Here is a 22,622-nt window from a genome sequence, read left to right on the forward strand (position 1 = left end):
TTATCATTTTCTATTCTACTTACTTGAATCTATCTGTTCAACTTAACAAATCAATAATATATAATATTATGTATTTAAAATTGACTGCTAACTTAATTGTAGTGGTTAAAGTGGTTTCTGACCCTTTTTGGAATTTATTGATTCTTGCTTTGTCGCTTTGACTAGAACATTGTCTGTTTCTGTTTTGTAAATAAGTTTATTTGTATCATTATTTTAGATTCCACATTTAAGTGGTATCATATGGTTTTTGTCTTTTTCCTTCTGACTGACTTCACTTGGTATGATAATCTCTAAGTCCATCCATGTTGCTGTAAATGGATTTTATTTCTTTCTTTTCTTTGGCTGAGGGATATTCCATTCTCTCTCTGTGTGTAGAACATCTTCTTTATTCTTTCATCTGTTGATGGACACTTAGGTTGCTTCCCTGTCTTAGCTATTACAGATAGTGCTGCTATGAACATTGGGGTGCCTGTATCTTTTCAAGTTACAGTTTCATCCTTTCCAGATATATGCCCCATAGTGGGATTGCTGGATCATATGGTAACTCTATTTTTAGTTTCTCCATTCTGTTCTCCATAAGGGCCCCACCAACTTACATTCCTACCTATAGCATAGCAGAATTCTTTTTTCTTCACACCCTTTCCAGAGTTTATATTTGTTGACTTTTGGATGATGGCCATTCTGACAGCTGTGAGATGATATGTCAAGTAGTTTTGATTTGCATTTCTCTAATTAGTGGTGACATTGAGCATCTTTTCATGTGCCTGTTGGCCATCTGTATGTCTTATGGATAAAAGGCTAGGTGTTTTGCCCTTTTTGGAATGGATTGTTGCTTTTTGTTGTTGAGTTGTATAAGCTGTTTATATATTTTGGAAATTAATTTGTTGTCAGCAGTGTCATTTGCAAATATATTCTCCTGTTCCTTAGGTTGTCTTTTTGTTGATGGTTTCCTCTACTGTGTGAAAGCTTATGTTGACTAGGTCTCATTTGTTTATCAACCATTTTATTTTTTGATTTCTGCACTTCTCTTTCTTCACTTCTCTTACCCTTCTTTTAATGTTTGAAAACACAGAATTGTTTCAGTTCAGTTCAGTTGCTCAGTCGTGTCCGACTCTTTGCAACCCCATGAACCGCAGTATGCCAGGCCTCCCTGTCCATCACCAATTCCCAGAGTCACCCAAACCCATGTCCATTGAGTTGGTGATGCTATCCAGCCATCTCATCCTCTGTCGTCCCCTTCTCCTCCTGCCTCAATCTTTCCCAGCATTGGGGTCTTTTCAAATGAGTCAGCTCTTTGCATGTGGTGACCAAAGTTTTGGAGTTTCATCTTCGACATCAGTCCTTCCAATGAACACCCAGGACTGATCTCCTTTAGGATGGACTGGTTGGATCTCCTTGCAGTCCAAGGGACTCTCAAGAGTCTTCTACAACACCACTGTTCAAAAGCATCAATTCTTCGGCGCTCTGCCAAGTTTCCAACTCTCACATTCATACATGACCACTGGAAAAACCAAAGGTTTGACTAGATGGACCTTTGTTGGCAAAGTAATGTCTCTGCTTTTTAATATGCTGTCTAGGTTGGTCATAATTTTCCTTCCAAGGAGTAAGTGTCTTATAATTTCATGGTTGCAATCACCATCTGCAGTGATTTTGGAGCCCAGAAAAATAAAGTCAGCCACTGCTTCTGCTGTTTCCCCATCTATTTGCCATGAAGTGATGGGACCAGATGCCATGATCTTAGTTTTCTGAATATTGAGCTTTAAGCCAACTTTTTCACTCTCCTCTTTCACTTGTATCAAGAGGCTCTTTAGTTCTCCTTCACTTTCTGACATGAGGGTGGTGTAACCTGCATATCTCAGGTTATTGATATTTCTCCCGGCAATCTTGATTCCACCTTGTGCTTCCTCTAGCCCAGCATTTCTCATGATGTACTCTGCATATAATTGTTTATGTGTGTTCATATTCCAGCATCAAGGCCAAGTTCAGTGGGTGATTTTTTTCTAGTGATAGGCTGGGGGTATTGCCCTTTGCTTCCTGGCCTTATGCAAAAGTCTCCCATTTGATCTCTCCCTTTGCTCTGGCCCTAAACTTTGTCTCCTGTCCTCAAGCGGCCCATTCAAGCCCAGGTGTGCAGGGAATTGACCTACAGCAACATCAGCTCAAATGCTCTTTTTCTCCTGAGCTACTGAGCTCTGAAAATTTCCTTCAGTTCAGTTGCTTTAAAAAGTATATGTATTTGTGTTTTTTAATTTTAGGGTGTCCTTTGGGATTTTTCTGAGTGCAGCTAGTCTGTCATGATCTGCTCTATTGCAGCTGTAATACCGTCACCTTCCTTGTTCACAACCCCTTCCTCCATCTTCAAAGCCAGCAACGGCAGGGCGAGTCCTCATGTCTCTCTCTGAGAGGGCATCTCTCTGAGCCATTCTTCTGCATCCCTTTTCTGATTTAAGAGCTCATGTGATTAAAAATCCAGGATAATATCTCCATCTCATGATTCTTAATCACATCTGTAGAGTCCCTTCTGCTATATTAGGTATCAAACACACTCATAGTTTCCAGGGGGTGGGATGTGGACATCTTTGGGAGGGTCATTATTCTACCACAAAGGTAATAACTAACATCCCTTACAATGTTGTAAATCAACTATACTTAAATAAAAAATTTAAAAAGAATGGCACCCATTTATTCCCCTGCTTATTTGGCCCTGGTGGCTCAGAGGTTAAAGTGTCTGCCTCCAATGTGGCAGACCCGGGTTCGATCCCTGGGTTAGAAAGATCCCCTGGAGAAGGAAATGGCAACCCACTTCAGTATTCTTGCCTGGAGAATCCCATGGTCAGAGGAGCCTGGTGGGCTGCAGTTCATGGGGTCGCAAAGAGTCGGACAGACTGAGCGACTTCACTCACTTTCACAAGGAACAGACAAAGGAGTCAGAAAGAGATCAAAGTATCAGCTTTATCATTATTTAACTGACTAGGAACCTTAACTTGACCTGAGGCCACAATCAGGATCTTGAATCCACTGATCCTACACACTTCCTTGAATTGAAGATAATCTCAAACTTACAGGCTTCCATCTCCTGGGGGTGGAGCTGGTCTCAGAAAGCTTCTGTGGAAGATAATGCCTGCATATGGGGACAGGCATCTCTAGGGAGAATTCCATCTTTCAGTTCTGTCATCAGAAGGGGTATTCCTCTGTTGAGGAAAAACTCAGTGAGGGGAGATAGGTGGAAACCATTCTCTCCTCCCACAGAAATATGGAGACTGGAATAGTACCCATAATAGCAATTCTTGATTTTTGTTGAGACTTTCTGTATGGCCTAGTCTATAGTCATTTTTGAAAAAAGACTTTATATGTGCTTGAACACAATGTCCCATCTCTAGTGTTTAGCACATAGTTCTTTATATGTCTTTTGCTATATCACCACTAAAGTTTTTACTTTTAGGTCTGCTTGACTTGTCAGTTCCCAAGGGAGAGGGTCTTTTTTTATACACTGTGGGATTTGGTTTGTAAATTTGTATTTAGGATTTGATATGTAGGGCTTCCTTGGTGGCTCAGACAGAAAAAAATCTGCCTGCAATGTGGGAGATCCAAGGGAGAGGGTCATTTTTATACACTGTGAGATTTGGTCTGTAAGTTTGTGTTTAGGATTTGATATGGAAGTTCATCAGTGAGAAGGCTTGTAATTTGCCTTTGTAGTACTCAGAACTGCTGAATTGTTCAGTTACAGGGGTCACCATTCACTCTGGTCTATAAGTTGTATTGGCAGCTATCCTTATTGAAGCAGTTTGGAACTGTCCCTCTTTTTCTGTACTGAACACAAGAGTTAGATGAGAATTATTCACTTCATGAACATTGGCTAGAGCTAACTTGTAAAAGTATGTGGCCTGGTATTTTTGCTGTGGAAAAATATGAAATTATGGTTCAACTTTTTATAGGTTTGTTCAAATGGTTTTTTTAATCATTTTATCCAGTGACTGTGTGTATGTGTGATTAGTCTTAATTTTTTTTTTTTTTGATCAAAAGTACCTACATCAATGCATGAAGTCCTTAGTTTTATCTTTTGAATACTTCAAATTTCACTCATTCAGTGTCATAATTTTTGTATGTCTTTCTTAATATCAACTGGATTCCTTTATTATATTTTTGCATTTAAATAAGTTAGTTTAGTGCATTAATAATTATAATAGTTACTAGTATATAGGTCTGTTGTTGTTCAGTCTTAAGTCATGTCTGACTCTTTGGGACTTCAAGGGCTGCAGCATGCCTGGCTCCTCTGTCCTCCGCAGTCTCCTGGAGTTTGCTCAAATTCATGTCCATTAAGCTGGTGATGCCATCTAACCGTCTCATCCTCTGCTGCTCCGTTCTCCTTTTGCCTTCAATCTTTGCCAGCATCAGAGTTTTTTCTAGTGAATCAGCTTTTGCATCAGGTGGCCAAAGTATTGGAGCTTCAGCTTTAGCATCAGTCCTTCCAATGAATATTTAGGGTTGATTTCCTTTGGGATTGACTGGTTCTGTGTCCTTGCTGTCCATGGGACTCTCAAGAGTCTTCTCCAACACCACAATTCAAAAGCATCAATTCTTCAGCACTAAGCCTTCTTTATAGACCAAATCTCACATCTCTACATGGCTACTGAAAAAAACTAGATGGACCTTTATCGGCAAAGTGATGTCTCTGCTTCTGAATGCACTGTCTAGGTTTGTCATAGCTTTCCTTCCAAGGAGCAAGCATCTTTTAATTGCCTCACTGCAATCACTGTCTGCAGTGATTTTGGAGCCCAAGAAAATAAAGTATATCACTGCTTCCACTTTTTCCCCTTCTATTTGCCATGAAGTGATGGGACTAGATGCCATGATTTTAGGTTGTTTTTTTTTTTTTAATGTTGAGTTTCAAGCCAGCTCTTTCACTCTCCTCTTTCACCATCATCAAGTGGTTCTTCAGTTCCTCATCATTTTCTGTCATTAGAGTTTTATCGTCTGCATATTCGAGGTTGTTGATATTTCTCCTAGCATTCTTGATTTCAGCTGGTGATTTATCCAGCCCAGCATTTCACATGATGTACTCTGCATTTAAGTTAAATAAGCAGGGTGACAATATAAAGCCTTATCATACTCTTTCCCAATTTTGAACCTGTCCGTTGTTCCATATCCAGTTCTAATGGTTGCTTCTTGACTCACATACAGGTTTCTCAGGAGACATGAAGGTGGTCTGCTACTCCCATCTCTTTGAGAATTTTCATGATTTGAGAAAATAGCATTGAAACATATACATTACCATATGTAAAACAGATAGCCAGTGGGAGTTTATTGTGAGATGCAGGGAACCCAAAGCTGGTGCTTTGTGATAACCTAGAGGGGTAGGATGGGGAGGGAGGTGGGAAGTAGGTTCAAGAGGAAGGGGATATATGTATGCTACTGCTGCTGCTGCTAAGTCGCTTCAGTCGTGTCCAACTCTGTGTGACCCCATAGACGGCAGCCCACCAAGCTCCGCCATCACTGGAATTCTCCAGACAAGAACAGTGGAGTGGGTTGCCATTTCCTTCTCCAATGCATGAAAGTGAAAAGGAAAAGTGAAGTCGCTCAGTCGTGTCCGACTCTTGGCGACCCCATGGACTGCAGCCTACCAGGCTTCTCCGTCCATGGGATTTTCCAGGCGAGAGTACTGGAGTGGGTTGCCATTGCCTTCTCTGGATATATGTATACCTATGGCAAATTCATGTTGATGACACAAACAACATGAATGTGATGGTATAACAAAAACCATCATAATGTTAAGGCAGTTCAGTCACTCAGTTGTGTCCAACTTTTTGCAACCCCATGGGCTGCAGCATGCCAGGCTTTCCTGTCCATCACCAACTCCTGGAGCCTACTCAAACTCATGTCCATTGCATCAGTGATGCCATCCAGCCATCTCATCTTCTGTCGTCCACTTCTCCTCTTGCCTTCAATCTTTCCCAGCATCAGGGTCTTTTCCAATGAGTTGGTTCTTCGCATCAGGTGGCCAAAGTATTGGAGCTTCAGCTTCAGCATCAGTCCTTCCAATGAGGATTCAGGACTGATTTCCTTTAGGACGGACTGGTTGGATCTCCTTGCAGTCCAAGGGACTCTCAAGAGTCTTCTCCAACACTACAGTTCAAAAGCATCAATTCTTCGGCCCTCAGCCTTCCTTATAGTCCAACTCTCACATCCATACATGACTACTGGAAAAACCATAGCTTTGACTAGATGGACCTTTGTTGGTAAAGTAATATCTCTGCTTTTTCATATGCTGTCTAGGTGAGTCATATCTTTTCTTCCAAGGAGCAAGTGTCTTTTAATATCATGGCTGCAGTCACCATCTGCAATGATTTTGGAGCCCCCCAAAATAAAGTCTGTCACTGTTTGCATTGTCATGTCATGCATGTCATGTCATTGCATTTGTCTGTCACTTGTTTGCCATGAAGTGATGGGACCAGATGCCATGATCCTAGTTTTCTGAATGTTGAGTTTTAAGCCAACTTTTTCACTGTCCTCTTTCACTTTCATCAAGAGGCCCCTTAGGTCTTCTTTGATTTCCGCCATAAGGGTGGTGTCATTTGCATATCTGAGGTTACTGATATTTCTCCCATCAATCTTGATTCCTGCTTGTGCTTCATCCAGCCCGGCATTTCATATGATGTACTCTGCACAGAAGTTAGATAAGCAGAGTGGCAATATACAGCCTTGACATACTCCTTTCCCAATTTGGAACCAGGCTGTTGTTCCATGTCCAGTTCTAACTGTTGCTTCTTGACCTGCATACAGATTTCTCAGGAGGCAGGTCAGGTGGTCTGGTATTCCCAACTCTTAAAGAATTTTCCACAGTTTGTTGTGATCCACACAGTCAAAGGCCTTGGTGTAGTCAATAAAGCAAATTTTTTTTGGAGCTCTCTTGCTTTTTTGATGATCCAGCAGATGTTGGCAATTTGATCTCTTGTTTTTCAGCCGTTTTTAAATCCAACTTGAACATTTGGAAGTTCATGGTTCACATACTGTTGAAGCCTGACTTGGAGAATTTTGAACATTACTTTGCTAGTCTGTGAGATGAGTGCAATTGTGTGGTAGTTTGAACATTCTTTGTCATTGCCTTTCTTTGGGATTGGAATGAAAACTGACATTTTCCAATCCTGTGGTCACTGCTGAGTTTTCCAGATTTGCTGGCATATTGAGTACAGCACTTTCAAAGCATCATCTTTTAGGATTTTAAATATTTGAGCTTGAATTCTGTCACCTTCACTAGCTTTGTTCCTATTAATATTTCCTAAGGCCCACTTTACACTTCAGGATGTCCAGCTGTAGGTGAGTGACCACACCATTATGGTAATCAGGGTTATTAAGACCCTTTTTCTTTCCCTTATCTTCTTTCCTCAGGTGTTTCTAAAGCCTTCTCAGACAACCACTTTGCCATTTGAATTTCTTTTTCTTTGGGCTGGTTTTGGTTACTGCCTCCTGTACAATGTTATAAACCTCCATCCATAGTTCTTCAGGCACTCTGTCTACCAGATCTAACCCCTTGAATCTATTTGTTACTTCCACTGTATAATGATAATGAGTTTGATTTAGGTCCTACCTGAATCGCCTAGTGGATTTCCCTATTTTGTTCAATTTAAACCTGAATTTTTCAATAAGGAGTTCATGGTCTGAGCCAATCAGTTCCAAGTATTGTTTTTGCTGACTATATCAGCATTCTCCATCTTTGGTTACAAATAATATAATCAATCTGATTTTGGTATTGACCATTTGGTGATATGATCATGGTATTCAGTCCTGTCACTTCATGGCAAATAGATGGGGAAACAGTGGAAACAGTGACATACTTTATTTTGTTGGGCTCCAAAATCACTGCAGATAGTGACTGCAGCCATGAAATTAAAAGACACTTGCTCCTTGGAAGATAAGATATGACTCACCTAGACAGCATATGAAAAAGCAGAGACATTACTTTGCCAACAAAGGTCCATCTAGTCAAAGCTATGGTTTTTCCAGTAGTCCTGTATGGATGTGTGGGTTGGACCATAAAGAAAGCTGAGTGCTAAAGAACTGATGCTTTCGAACTGTAGTGTTGGAGAAGACTCTTGAGAGTCCCTTGGACTGCAAGGAGATCCAACCAGTCCATCCTAAAGGAAATCAGTCCTGAATCCTCATTGGAAGGACTGATGCTGAAGCTGAAGGTCCAATACTTCGGCCACCTGATGTGAAGAACTGACTCCTTGGAAAAGACCCTGATGCTGGCAAAGATTTGAAAGCAGGAGGAGAAGGGAATGACAGAGGATGAGATGATTGGATGGCATCACCGACTCAATGGACGTGAGTTTGACCAAGCTTCACGAGCTGGTGATAGACAGGGAAGCCTGGCGTGCTGCAGTCTAGGTGGTCACAAAGAGTTGGACGTGACTGAGCGACTGAACTGAATTGAACTGATTTGGTGATATGCACGTGTAGAGTCATATCTTGTGTTGTTAGAAGAGGGTGTTTGCTATGACCAGTGTATTCTGTTGACAAAACTCTGTTAGCCTTTACCCTGCTTTATTTTGTACTCCAAAGCCAAACTTGCCTCTTGACTTCTTTCTTTTGCATTCCAATCCCCTATGATGAAATGGTCATCTTTTTTTTTTTTTTTTGGTATTACTTCTAGAAGGTCTTGTAGGTCTTCATAGAACCAGTCAGTTTCAGCTTCTTGGGCATCAGTGGTTGGGGCATAGACTTGGATTACTGTGATGTTGGATGGTGTGCCTTGAAAACAAACCAAGATCATTCTGTTGTTTTTGAGGTTGCATCCAAGTACTGAATTTCAGACTCTCTTGTTGACTATGAGGCTATTCCATTTCTTCTAAGGGATTCTTGTCCACAGTAGTAGATATAATGGTCATCTCAATTAAATTCACCCATTCCTGTCTATTTTAATTCACTGATTCCTAAGATGTTGATGTTCAGTCTTGCCATCACCTGCTTGACCGCATCCAATTTACCTTGATTCATGGACCTGACCTTTCGGGTTCCTAAGCAATATTGTCCTTTACAACATTACTTTACTTTCAACATTGTACTCTACTTTCACATCTAGACGTATCCACAGCTGAGCATCATTTCCACTTTGGCCCAGTGGTTTCATACTTTCTGGAGCTATTAGTAATTGCCCTCCGGTCTTCCCCAGTGTTAACTCTTTGCAACCTCATGGACTATAGCTCGCCAGGCTCCTCTGCCCATGGAATTCTCCAGGCAAGAATACTGGAGTGGGTAGCTATTCCCTTCTCCAGGCAGTCTTCCTGACTCAAGTATCGAACCTGGGTCTCCTGCATTGCAGGTGGATTCTTTACCATCTGAGCCACCAGGGAATATACTGGACACCTACCAATCTAGGGGATTCATCTCCTGGTGTCTTGTCTTTTTGCCTTTCCATACTGTCCATGGGATTCTCTAGGCAAGAATACTGGGGTGGGCTGCCATACCCTCCTCCATGGACCATGTTTAGTCAGAACTCTTCACTATGACCCATCTGTCTTGGGTGGCTGCAAGCATGCTCATAGCTTCATTCAGTTACCCAAGCCCCTTTGCCATGACAAGACTGTGATCCTTGAAGGGGAGTATATAGATAGGTATGTGCTTATTTCTCCATTTTATGTTTTTGTTTCTTTTTAACTTTTTTCTAAAAACTTGTTTTTGGTTTTGCCTTGCTGGCCTCTGTCGTATTGATCAAGTTGTTTTTATATCTCTGTTAGGAAGTCAAACATCTGTTTCTGTGTTTTTAATGCTCATCCTTACATTTTTAGCATGAATCCTTACCACAAAGGTGAAATACAAATATCTTTGTAGAATAATAATTTTGTCTTCCTCTTCAGTAGTACATGAGTCTTATAATGCTTTAATTCCCATCAGTGCCCCTTCTTTCATAGTTTTGTATTCTGGTATCATCTTTATTTATAGTCCCCTGAGTATTGTGCTATTTATTACTATTCATTGAACATTTATTTTTTATCAGATATCATAATGCATTATTTTACCTAATCTTTATGAAAATTGTGAAAGATAAACAGTGTTTCTGTCCCTTTTTTACAGACAGAAAATTGAGGCATAGAAAGGTTAACTGGAAAGCATAATTAGGAAAAAATACTGGATCCATTGGATCTCAAAATCCAAGTTATTTTCATCATCTCATATTTCATAAACTAGTCTTAGCTGTCAAAGAAAAATGTTGAAATAAAGACCTTAGGTCTAAGTAGTTGTTAGAGAATGTACAGGACATGTGGTCCAGTGGTCTCCATGCTGGGTCTTCAGTGGAGATATCTGATGATGCCCAGGGGGCTGGAAATCTGTGTCTTGAGGGTGAAGCTACAGCTCCTTTCTATTTCAAAGGCTCCGCCTGAGTAATAACTATCTATAAATACTCCTGTCATATGCATTTTGTCATACTGTGTACCACTGAAGAGCATCAAGAAGAAATGGAAAATAGTTCTGGAGGCTGAAAAATCTGAGATCACGGTGCCAACAGGGTTGATTTCCGGTAAGACCTCTCTAACTGCTTGTGGACTACTGTCTTCTCACCATGTTCTCGCATGGTCTTCCTTCTGCCTGTCTTGGAAGAGAGACAAGGGGCGGCTGCAGCTGGCCCTGGGGAAACAGACCCTCCCTGGGTTCAACCACTCTTCGGAGCTGTCCCCCTCCCCTGCCATGTGTGTTTTTTAAACTGACAATATTTGTTTTGTTTAATGAACAATTTAAACAACTTCTCTGACAGAGCTGATTCTTTTATCCCCCTCCTTTTTGGTTGGTGCAGTTTTTCCTGCTTCATGAAGTAGATCTTTTAAAATCCCTTCAGAAATACTCTGCCAGCAATAAATTGCATGCATCATTTATGTGAAAAATGTCCTTATTTTATTCTTAAATCTTGAGTGGTAGTTTATCTTGTACAGATTATAGGTTGGTAGCTACCTGAAGATATTTTGTGGTCATCGGGACTTATTGCTGATGAGAAGTCTTTGACAGTCTAATTGTAGAATATCTTTTATCTCTGGTTGCTTTTACATTTCTTTTATCTTTGTTCTTCAGTTTCACTGTGTTGTTGCGAGGATTTGTTTTAATGTATCCCTTCGGGGACTCAATGTGTGTCTTTAAACTGAGAAGACTGAAGTTTTTTGTTTAGTTTTTTTTTGGGGGGAGGGGCATTTCTGGGTCTTTCTTGCTGCGAAGTCTTTTCTCTAGTTATGCTACATGGGCTTCTCATCGTGGTGGCTTCTCTCGTGGCAGAGCACAGGCTCTCGGGCGCTTCAATAATTGCAGCATGTGGGCTTAGTAGTTGTAGCTCCCAGGCTCTAGAGCACAGGCTCAATTTTTGTGGCTTAGTTGCTCCGCAGACTGTGGGGTCGTCTTGGATCAGGGATGGAACCTGTGTCTCCTGCTTTTGCAGGCACATTCACTTCCACCGAGCCACCAGGGAAGCCTGAATGAAGATTTTATTGGTGACAAATCCATAACCATTTTCTCTTTCACTGTTGCCTCTGCTTCAATAGCTTCTTCCACCTTCCACTCCAGTAATTCTCTTATCTGTTGTTTAACCTATGCACTTAATTTTCTAACCTGAGAAACTGTATTCTTTGTGTTTTGGTTTCCAGTTGGTTCTTTTTCAAATTTTCCTGTTCTCTCCTCATGCTTTCTTGTCCTTTCATTAAAGTTTCTATATCTTCATTTTTTACTTTCCTTTAGGTAAAACATATGTCCAAATATATTCCCAAATAGACAAGTACTCATAATATTGATTTAGTCATATGTGTACTTATAGGCACTAATTTGTAAAAAATTGAGAATTTTTTGTCTCACCAACACATTTTAAATAATATTTTTATTCAAGCATTTTACCTTTATCCGAATGTAACTATTTCTATCATTATAAGAGCTAGTTTCTGAATAAAAATGTAGCGTCCCAGAGCAGTTGAACAGCATTTGGGGATGTCGATAAAATGTAGAGGTGGGGCCTGAGAGTCTGCACTTGCACCACACTCCCAGGTAGTGCTGGAGCTATCACCATGCATCATGCTTTTCATGTGCAGAGTTTTAGAGTCCATATTTTTACTTTTAAGTTGTTGTGAACACAGCATTTTGAAAATTCACATACAAGGCTCTCATCAGTTATTCCATCTTATGTCGGAAGAACCCCATTTGTATGATAAAGATCATTTTTAAAAAGTTTACCTTGTTTGTATATATGTATTTCTGAATTGTATAACATATATCATGTAAATGAAGACAGGCTAATCGTCATGCTGCAGTAACAAACAGTCCCACAAGATCAGTTGCCTTGAAACAGCTTATACCACAGGTTCCCCCACTGCCCCGGGTCTGCTTAGGGCTCTGGTCTATGTCATCATCTCTTTGGAACATGGGTAGATTCAGTTCTCACCATTGCCAGAGGCCGGAGCAAGTGAAAGAGATAAAAGGAATTGTGTTCTGGTTCCTAAAGACCTTCTTCTAGAGGTGACTATGTCACTTTTCATGTTTATTGGTCAGAGGAAGTCATGTGGCTGTGAGTAGCTCCAACAGGCAGAAGTGTTGTCCCAGTATGAACTTACGTAGAGATCCAAAACATTTCTGAATAATCCTAATAACTGCTACACATACTTAGTTGCTTTTGAACATGACCATTGAAAGGCTTTCAATAAAATCCTATACTTGCATTTTAGGTTGTTTCATCTCCCCCTAACAATTACTGAATCTGTACTAAATTTTGGTTTTAATGTGCTTCAGATAAAAATTCTCAGGGGTGTCCTCTCTCAATATCAAAACTTGGCATTGATTAATTTGACTTGCTAGTCAATGGTTTCCACTTAAACTGCACACTGGAATCACCTGGGAAGCTTTTTGTTATCCCAGATCAGCCTCAGACCAATCAAACTGGAACCCTGAAGGCGGGACTCTGGCATCTGTAGAGGATTTCAGTATGTATATAAAACTGAAGCCCTTTGTGTTAATCTATCTTCTCCAAAGAATGCTTTATTGTTCAAGATAAAGTAATTAAGAGATTGCCCCCAAAGAGAAACTCTATTAGGGCTTGAACAGGAGGTGAGCTGCTGTTTTCTGAGAGGGATTTTAGGGGTCAACATCTTGCCTTCTGTTATTGTCACTTCTGTATTGTTTGTTAAACCCAGGTATGAGGGTATGCATTTTCTTATTTGTTGCGTCTGATAGTCCTGTTTTTGTGTTTCCCTCTATGATTGTAGTTTTTCCGTAGCAGTCAGTTGGCTGTTGAGAATCTGTGTGGCATGTGGAATTGAGTCTTCTGGGTAATTGTTACGTTTGCTAGTGCTAGGTCTAAGGAGTTTCACCATTTTGGACCATTTTCTGAACCTGTGTATTGATGTAAATTGTAAAGAAATAGAAATTAAAGTCTTTTATGTATGTACACATTACATGCAAAAATGGACACAGATACACATGCACTCATACACCTTTACACACACATACAATATTTGAATAGTAAGAAAAAAATCCCAAGGCTTTGGAGGCAGGGAGTGGCCCATAGAATGGGAGGGACTTGTCCAAGGCCTCACTGATAGAAAGTGAATGAAAATCTCAGTCTTCCCACATACTTCTGGCCTGATTTATCCTACATTTGTAAATGTGTGTGTGTGTGTGTGTGTGTGTGTGTGTGTGTGTGTGTTGGAGTGTGTTCAGGATGGAGAGGCATGACTTAGCATTTGTTTAGAGATTGGGGGTCTTGCTCTACTTCTGTCCGTTTTCTTTCCTGAAGTTTTTGACTGTGACCTTTCCTAGGCAACTCTTAATTGGATTTGTAGAAGCCAGAAAGTGCTGAGCACACATCAGAGTGGGGGTAACAGGGCCGTCTCCTAGCTCCCCAGAGCCACGGACTTGTTTGTGGATTGTGATCCACAATTCCCTCTAACCTGCACTTTCAGAAAGCAAACCAGCAATCTAAAAGTAATTGTTTCCTTCTGTGTGGATTTCTCATTCCAAAGACTGCCATGGCAAGTAGGAAGTTGGCTTTGAAAAGAGCAGAGGAACCTGGAATTAGACGACAGGCTTGCAGCGTGACCGTGGATGTGGTGGCTCTCCAGCCCGCATTTTCCAGCAAGAGTCCTGATTTCAAATATTTCATTCTGTTGGCTTTATAAACAATTCAAATGCCCTGGAAATTCCACCATGAACCATATTTTCTAAAATGTTTCTTAACTGATGAAAGCAGCACAGAAATCCTTTGTTAGACTCTGTTGCCCCAGTTTTGGTTTAGAAAATATATCACCATCTATGCAAAAAAGACTTTTTTTTTCTTCTTCTTTTTTAATGGTGGGGTTTAGAAAGGCAAACACAGTCCTATTTGGGACATACCAATTTAGAAAAAGCTGACCCAGTATCCCAGATCTCTGTGGAAATCCAGGCCTTCTTCCTCTTAGCTATTCATCCAAGTGTGTGTACAGACATCCAGCCAGTTCCCCCTCACAGTCTACTGGGCAGGGGGCATAACTGTGTCAGCCAATGATGACAGGGGCTCTGCCCTCAGAGACTTCACAGTCCATGAAGGGAGATGAAATATGGATACACACAGTGTTAAATACAAGTCAAAGGTGTGAGTGTATCAGAGGATATAGAATCACCCAACTGGGAAGATCTAGAAAGATTTTGATTCACTCCTCCTCACCAGATCCCACACAGCATCACTTCCTCTGCATCCTGTTGATCGGAGCAAGTCCCTAGACCAGCCCAGAGTGAGGATCCACCTTGGGGTGAGGGGGGTGGAATGCGCATACAAGGATGTGCGGCTCTCTGTGCGTACAGTTTACCACTTTAAATTCAAAGAAGACACGTTTATTCATCTCACAGCTGGGACTGGCATCTCACCATTTCAGTACACAAGCACTTGGTCGCAGGTGAGGTCTGACTGTGCCCTCCTGCTTGTCTGAGCATGTGAGCTTCCCCCAGCCACTCACAATGGGCACAGTCATCTCCTCTCTCATGCCCAACCCAGGATGAAGATGATTCCTGCAAAGTTCACTTTGTGAGTGATTCTGCAAGGCAGAAGTGGTCATCTAGTCTTCTGATCAGTCCCTCTCCCCTCCCCTTTCACTAACTTTGCTCTTTACCAGTTCCTTGCCCATGGCATCCACCATTCTCACCCAGGTTCCTACCTCTCTCTTGTTCCAGGAACTAAAACAGGGGTAGATATTAGCGATGGTACCTGTGAGCCCAGACCGGCCTCCCCAGCCTCCTACATGAACCCCTTCCCGGTGCTCCATCTCGTCGAGGACTTGAGGCTGGCCTTGGAGATGCTGGAGCATCCTCAGGAGAGGGCAGCCCTCCTGAGCCAGATCCCGGGCCCCACAGCTGCCTACTTAAAGGAGTGGTTCAAGGAGAGCTCGGTGAGTAGGCCCATGGCCTGGGTGGGGGAGCATATTCATGGAGTCCATGGAATGCCATCAGGTTTATCCGAGGTGCCTAGCTCCTCCTCTTTAGGAGTCTGTTGATAGTCACATCTGCATGCCTCCCTCTGAACACTGATGAATTCTTTGTCATGATATGTGTTGTTCAATATTTTCATTACATAGGCTGTCAACCCAGGGTTCTGTAACATGTCCATGCCAGTGTGGTAGGCAGAATAATGATCTTCTGAAGATGCTTACATCCTGATTGCCAGAACCTGTGAATAAGTTTCCATACATGGTGGAAGGGAAGGAATCAGGTGGAATTAAGGTTGCTAATCAGCTGAATTTAAAGTGGGCAGAGTGGCCTGAGTTATCCAGGTGGGCCCAGTGTAATCACTGGCGTCCTTGTAAGAGGAAGGGGAGGCAGAAGAGTCAGTGTTGGAGTGATGGGATGGGCGAAGGACTCATCTCCTCCCCCACCCCCCCACCCCCCAACTGCTGCTGGCTCTGAAGGTGGAAGGGCCAAGAACCAGGGAATACAGGCAGCCACCAGGAGCTAGACAACTGGCCTCTCCTCCAGAAAGGAAAGCAGTCTTACCCACAGCTTAATTTTAGCCCAGTAAGAACCATTTCAGACTTCTGACCTCCAGAATGGTAAGATCATGAATTTGTGTCATTGCAAGTCACTAAGTTTGTGGTAATTTGTTAGAGCAGCAACCGAGATTGCCCACAGAGGAAGGTGAAGGCTCCTGGGTTGGGTGGGTCTTGGGTGGGCCTGTTACAGTTCTGGTTTGCAGACCAGCTTCTCATCCCTCCCCGACATGAAGGTGGTTCTTGGTGGTCCTCTCAGACTGATGATAGAAGTCCCCACCTGCTTCTCCACGGCTCTTTTTATTTATTTATTTGCTTCTTTATTTTTGGCTGTGTTGCTTTGTGCGGGCTTTCTCTAGTTGTGGTGGTGGGGACTAGGGCTACTCTCTAGTTATGTGTGGGGGCTTCTCATTGCAGTGGTTTCTCTTATGGAGCACGGGCTCCAGAGCGTGTGGGATCAATACTTTTGTCTTGAAGGTTCTAGAGTAAGGGCTCAGTAGTTGTGGCTCACGGGCTTAGTTGCCCTGTGGCACATGGGATCTTCCCAGACCAGGGATCAAACCCGTGCGCTGGACTACTGGGGAAGCCCTCCACGTGCTCTTTTAACTAGGTTGGAAATTGCCGGGGAATGGCTTAGGTAGGTTAGTCCTCTTTTTCCCCAGCAGAGGATCCCCTTTGCCTCCCTAGAGAGGCCCTCTCTGTCTGTTACTGTGTTTGCTTTATGATGCTGGTCCTGGCTTTTGCCCTGTCATGTCTGACCATCTTCTGCTCACCTCTGTGCGGCTGTGACTCTCTAGTTCACTTTATGCCTGGCATGGGCATCTATCCCTCCTTCCAGTCCTGCTAGTACTGATTCAGGCTGCAGTGTTTGCAGAAAAGTTTATGAAGCCTCAAGAAAATGATATAGGTTCATAATTCATCAGCCTGGAATCCTTGGGTCTAGATGCTTTTTAGAGATTATTAAACTTTAGAAAGGTGAGATGGTACACATGTATTGTATAATATGTACCATTTCTAGCCAGTGCAGGGCAGGAAACACTGAACATTTCTTCAGCAAAACTTGTGAATATCTGCATGAAGCAGGATAAAGAAGCAGGATAAAGACAGACTACCAATACATAATGTTCAGTGACTATGTTTATCTTGCACAGATGTGCCAGAATTTATGTAGCCATTCCTCTAATATTGAATTGAGATATTTTTTAATCTTTCACTAATAACGTGGCATTGCTGTAGAGACTGTCTTTGTCTAGAAATATTTATCTCTAAATATGTTCTTCAGATGGACTCGTGAAAGTAGAATAATAGTTAAACCAGGCTTAACAGATAAAATGCAGAATGTTCTGTTAGAATTTTAGATAAACAATATTTTTTAATAAGTATGTTTTGTGCAGTTTGCTAAGTCTGGCAAACTCTGATCAAAGGTATTAATATCTTTAAGCCTTGTGACACATTTTTTCCAAACTGCTTTTCAGAAAGATTTTGCCCATTTCTATTTTCTTTGGCAGGGCTTGAGGTACATCCTGATCAACAAGCACTAAGATTGAGAAAACAGCTAATTTCAGAGGAAAAAGTTTCATTTTATCTTTCCATTTCTTTGTTTAGTAGAAAGGTGGAATTTTAAAATAAGCTTAGTAATATTTATTCTTCTGTATGGTTTCCAAACTTTTGATCTCATACCCCAATATGAAAAAAAAATTTATTCTCCAAATATACATATTCATGTATGGAGAATTGTCCTAATGTATGTAAGTTATAAAACATAGTCCCAGATAGAAGATCTTTTTAAAAGACCGGTTAAGAAAATAGTTTTAATATTTTCTTCACATACACAACCCAGTGATTATTTTGAGTGCCTTGGCTGTGCCTGCTGTAGTCTGATCTGTTAGCATCTGTATTCTTGCCTCCCTGACCCTATTTGGGTTTTAGTGCTCTTCTTATATTTAATGACTTTTTACTAGCTCTTTGCTTTGTGGTGTTCCTTTTCCTCACTTTTGTTTTTAAATGTTGTTTATGGTGAGGGTTTTTTTTTTTAATTATAAAAGAATTGTAATTTTATCAGTCTTTCCTGTTTGAGATTCTTTTCTTTCTAGAAAGGCCCTACCTGACCTCAGATCAAATAATATTCACCTATATACTGTCTCCAGTAGGTTTATAGTTTGATTTGTATTCATCTGCAGTCTTTTTAGTGTGTGGTATGAAATAAGGATCTAACTTTTATAATTTACCAAAAGAGATCCTTAAAAGCTATTTTGGATCTAAAAGCAGTCATGGTGGTGGTTGGTTTTACAAGATCCATTCCAGAAAACAGCTTGCGTTCAGATTTGCAGATCTGTTTTGGTGGCTGTTTACAACAGTTGGGGAAATGCTTGCCTTGGGATAGATGTTTCTAAAAGTTGTTGCATTCATAAATCTTCTGGAGTAATTATGGCCATCAGCAACCTATGAGTGGTGTACTTTGAGGGGGGCGGTCAAAAGTTCATATAAACATTCCAAGATACCAGGGTTGGTTGTTAAGGTTTTGATTCTGGACAGAGACCACCTGTGTGTATTTTCATTTTCCCAGATTTAAAGTCATTTTACAATCTGGTGCGCACAGAGTCCATAGCAGGTCTTATCTGTATGGAAATAGAATTCAAGGCAGTGAACAAACCCACAGCTCTTTAGATTAATTTTAGATTGCCTTAGCTTGGTACTTTTATTTATTTATTTCTGGCTGCGCTGGGTCTTTGTTGTTGTGTGTGGGCTTTTTCTAGTTGTGGTGAGGGGGGCTACTCTCTAGTTGCCATGAGTGGTCTTCTCATTGCGGTGGCTTCTCTCTTTGTGGAGCTGGGCTCAGTAGTTGTGGGGCATGGGCTTAGCTGCCCTGTGGCATATGGAATCTTCCCAGACCAGGGATCAAACCCTTGTCACCTGCATTGGTGGGCAGATTCTTAACCACTGGACCACCAGGGAAGTCTAGATTGGTACTTTTAATTAGAAGGTATTGCTATTCAAATTGTAGTCTATGGACCAGCAGCTTTGGCATCCCCTGATAGCTTGTCTTAAAGAAAAAAAAAGTTAGACTTTGCCTCTCCCCTCCCCAATCCACTGAACCATTTCCAGGTGATTCATATTCACTTTGAAGTTTGTAAAACACTGCCTTAAACCACAGAGACTCATGTGAATTATTACCCACCCCCCCAAAAAAAAACACACAAAAACACATGTGACTCAGAATTGGAACTAATAAGATAGCTTGAAGCCAAGCTTGTGCCTTCTCATTTCTCTTTCATGCTATCTGTGCATCCCTTAGATGTTTGCACTGTTCTTTTTCATCATAAACCTCACTTGTCATAATCTGGCTTAGCGTGACCTGGCCCTGCCTCATGACATCTATCAGTAGGGATTCTTTCTCAATAAAATACAAACAGTAAGGAGGTTTATATGTCACTAATGTTATATGTTATGTTACTAACATATAACTAATATATATGTAATGAACATATAACTAATAATACATGTATTAGTTATATGTAACTAATATATGTCCAGGGGATGGGTGGTCCCAGGACCATTAAATCACCCGTTAAATCAGTGGCTCTGGGATGACCTCAAAGACACTGACTTTTCTTACCTTTCTCCCTCCCCATCCTCAGGGGTTGGTATTTCCTCAGGCATGTCCCCTAACACAGAGGTCCCCAACCTCCAGGCTGTAGACCAGTACTTCCTGTCAGATCAGCAGCAGCATTAGGTTAGAAATAAAGGGCACATAAAGGTAATGAGCTTGAATCATTCTGAAACCGTTCACCCCACCCCCACCCATGGAAAAATTGTCTTCCATGAAATTGGTCCCTGGTGCTAAAAAGGTTGGGGTACTGCTGCCCTAAGAAGTAGGGCAAGTTGCAAGAAGGCTACTTGCAGCTCTGGGCAGCCTCCCTTCACACAGATACAGTTGTGTCTAGAGGTAGAACTTGTCCTCTTCTTATAAACTGGGGAGGAAAACGTCTGTCTGAAACCTCCCAGCAGCTTCCCATATGGTCCCAGTGGTCACGATTTGTTTGCATGTGCATACCCTAGCTGCAAGAGAGGCTGGCACTCTCATCACAGTGGAGGGGAACCTCTGTCAGCGAGGAACCAAAAAGTGGGGGAAACGAATGGCCCTTAGGAAGATAGCTCACAGTGACTGCCACACATCCTTTAGGTTTGATGTTAATCGTCTTGTTGACTGACAAGTTCATGTTTTCTGTGTATGTGTGTTAACCCCCGAAGGAGAGAATCTCGTTGACCTAATTCAGAATTTTTGGACTAAGTCCTCCAAGTGTATGAAGAAATGTTAAATGCAAAAGAAATAAAAATTAAAGACATTTTCACTTATGCTCAGCTATGGATTAGCTGCCTTTGGGTCAAGTGTCCACCCCAGGGCCAATAATTAGCTGTGGTGAGAGGGAAGAGGATCATGTGGTAGGAATCGCAGTCTTCTGTTCATCAGTAGCTGCAACTGGGATCTTCAGACTCAGATGATGGCGACTGTAGTGGGATGTAGGGGAGTGGTTGGTGGTTACAGCAAACAGCAGGCTAGTCCTGGGCCCCTGCCCTTACATCTTAAGTGGTGAGGGAGCTCTGGTCCTAGTGCACTGTGGTCAGAAAGACTGTGTATGGGCAGCTGTGTTTCTTTACAGTGGGGCTGGTTCCTCCTCTGCTGAGTGCTGCAGAGGTGGGCACAGAGTGGCCATCAGCAGCAAGGGTCCTTGGCATGGAAATAGTTATAAACAGACCAGACTTGTGGTAAAGATACAAGTGGAACAGAACTGCCCAGAATTCAGGGATACTGGATTGTAAGCATATCTCCAAAGCTTTGGGGCCTAAAATAGGATCCTCCCTTTCTGGGCAACCAATAGAATGAGGAAGAGTAGGCTTTAGGTCTTGAAGGGTGTGGCGGGGGGCTCTCTATGCTGGAGACACTATCTGGTGCTTCAGTGATAAAAGGAACAAAGGGTCTGGATTCCCTTGTTCTAGGAGCAGTGCATGCTCAGTCGTGTCTGACTTTTTGTAACCATATGGATTCCTCTGTCTATGAAATTCTCCAGGCAAGAATACTGGAGTGGGTTGCCATTTCCTCCTCTAGAGGATCTTGCTGATCCAGGGATTGAACCTGTATCTCTTGCATCTCCTGCATTGGCAGGTGGATTCTTGACCACTGAGCCACCTGGGAAAGGAACAGTACTGTTACCCAACCAGATTGGTTTGTCTGACACACAGCAAGTGAAACACTGAGGTACCATAGTTTACAGCCAAGAGTGAGTTTATTCTCAAGGTAGCCAAGTGAGAAGACAGGAGAATATGTCTCAGATCTACCTCACTGAAGGTGAGGGAGTTGGAGTATTTATGGGATAAGCAGGGTGGAATGTGAAATCAAGTGGGCCTTAGAAAGCATCACTATGAATAAAGCTAGTGGATGTGATGGAATTCTGGTTGAGCTATTTCAAATCCTGAAAGATGATGCTGTGAAAGTGCTACACTCAATATGCCAGCAAATTTGGAAAACTCAGCAGTGGCCACAGGACTGGGAAAGGTCAGTTTTCATTCCAATCCCTAAGAAAGGCAATCCCAAAGAATGCTCAAACTACCGCACAATTGTACTCATCTCACACGCTAGTAAAGTAATGCTCAAAATTCTCCAAGCCAGGCTTGAGCAATACATGAACTGTGAACTTCCATATGTTCAAGCTGGTTTTAGAAGAGGCAGAGGAAGCAGAGATCAAATTGCCAATATCCGCTGGATCATCAAAAAAGCAAGAGAGTTCCAGAAAAACATCTATTTCTGTTTTATTGACTATGCCAAAGCCTTTGACTGTGTGGATCACAATAAACTGTGGAAAATTCTGAAAGAGATGGGAATACCAGACCACCTGACCTGCCTCTTGAGAAACCTGTATGCAGGTCAGGAAGCAACAGTTAGAACTGGACATGGAACAACAGACTGGTTCCAAAAAGGAAAAGGAGTACGTCAATGCTGTATATTGTCACCCTACTTATTTAACTTATATGCATAGTACATCATGAGAAATGCTGGGCTGGAAGAAGCACAAGCTGGAATCAAGATTGCTGGGAGAAATATCAATAACCTCAGATATGCAGATGACACCACCCTTATGGCAGAAAGTGAAGAGGAACTAAAAAGCCTCTTGATGAAAGTGAAAGAGGACAGTGAAAAAGTTGACTTAAAGCTTAACATTCAGAAAACTAAGATCATGGCATCTGGTCCCATCACGTCATGGGAAATAGATGGGGAGACAGTGGAAGCAGTGTCAGACTTTATTTTTTTGGGCTCCAAAATCACTGCAGATGGTGACTGCAGCCATGAAATCGAAAGACGCTTACTCCTTGGAAGGAAAGTTATGACCAACCTAGATAGCATATTAAAAAGCAGAGACATTACTTTGCCAACAAAGGTCCATCTAGTCAAGGCTATGGTTTTTCCAGTAGTCATGTATGGATGTGAGAGTTGGACTGTGAAGAAAGCTGAGTGCCTAAAAATTGGTGCTTTTGAACTGTGGTGTTGGAGAAGACTCTTGAGAGTCCCTTGGACAGCAAGCAGATCCAACCAGTCCATCCTAAAGGATGTCAGTCCTGGGTGTTCATTGGAAGGACTGATGCTGAAGCTGA

At 41.8% G+C, this 22,622-nt stretch overlaps 1 protein-coding gene across 6 annotated transcripts in view; it reads left to right on the forward strand.

Annotated features, from left to right (window-relative positions):
• PPFIBP2 (PPFIA binding protein 2) overlaps positions 1–22,622 on the forward strand; it is a 155,077-nt gene that overhangs the window by 39,618 nt on the left and 92,837 nt on the right. For all 6 annotated transcript variants that reach the window (XM_020896952.2, XM_020896955.2, XM_070473345.1 and 3 more), the window contains one exon: positions 15,166–15,380. In XM_020896952.2, coding sequence (XP_020752611.2) covers positions 15,166–15,380 — 215 coding nt within the window. The remainder of the gene's footprint in view (positions 1–15,165; positions 15,381–22,622) is intronic.

This window comes from Odocoileus virginianus, chromosome 10 (assembly GCF_023699985.2).
Source record: "Odocoileus virginianus isolate 20LAN1187 ecotype Illinois chromosome 10, Ovbor_1.2, whole genome shotgun sequence".
Taxonomy (NCBI): Eukaryota; Metazoa; Chordata; class Mammalia; order Artiodactyla; family Cervidae; genus Odocoileus; species Odocoileus virginianus.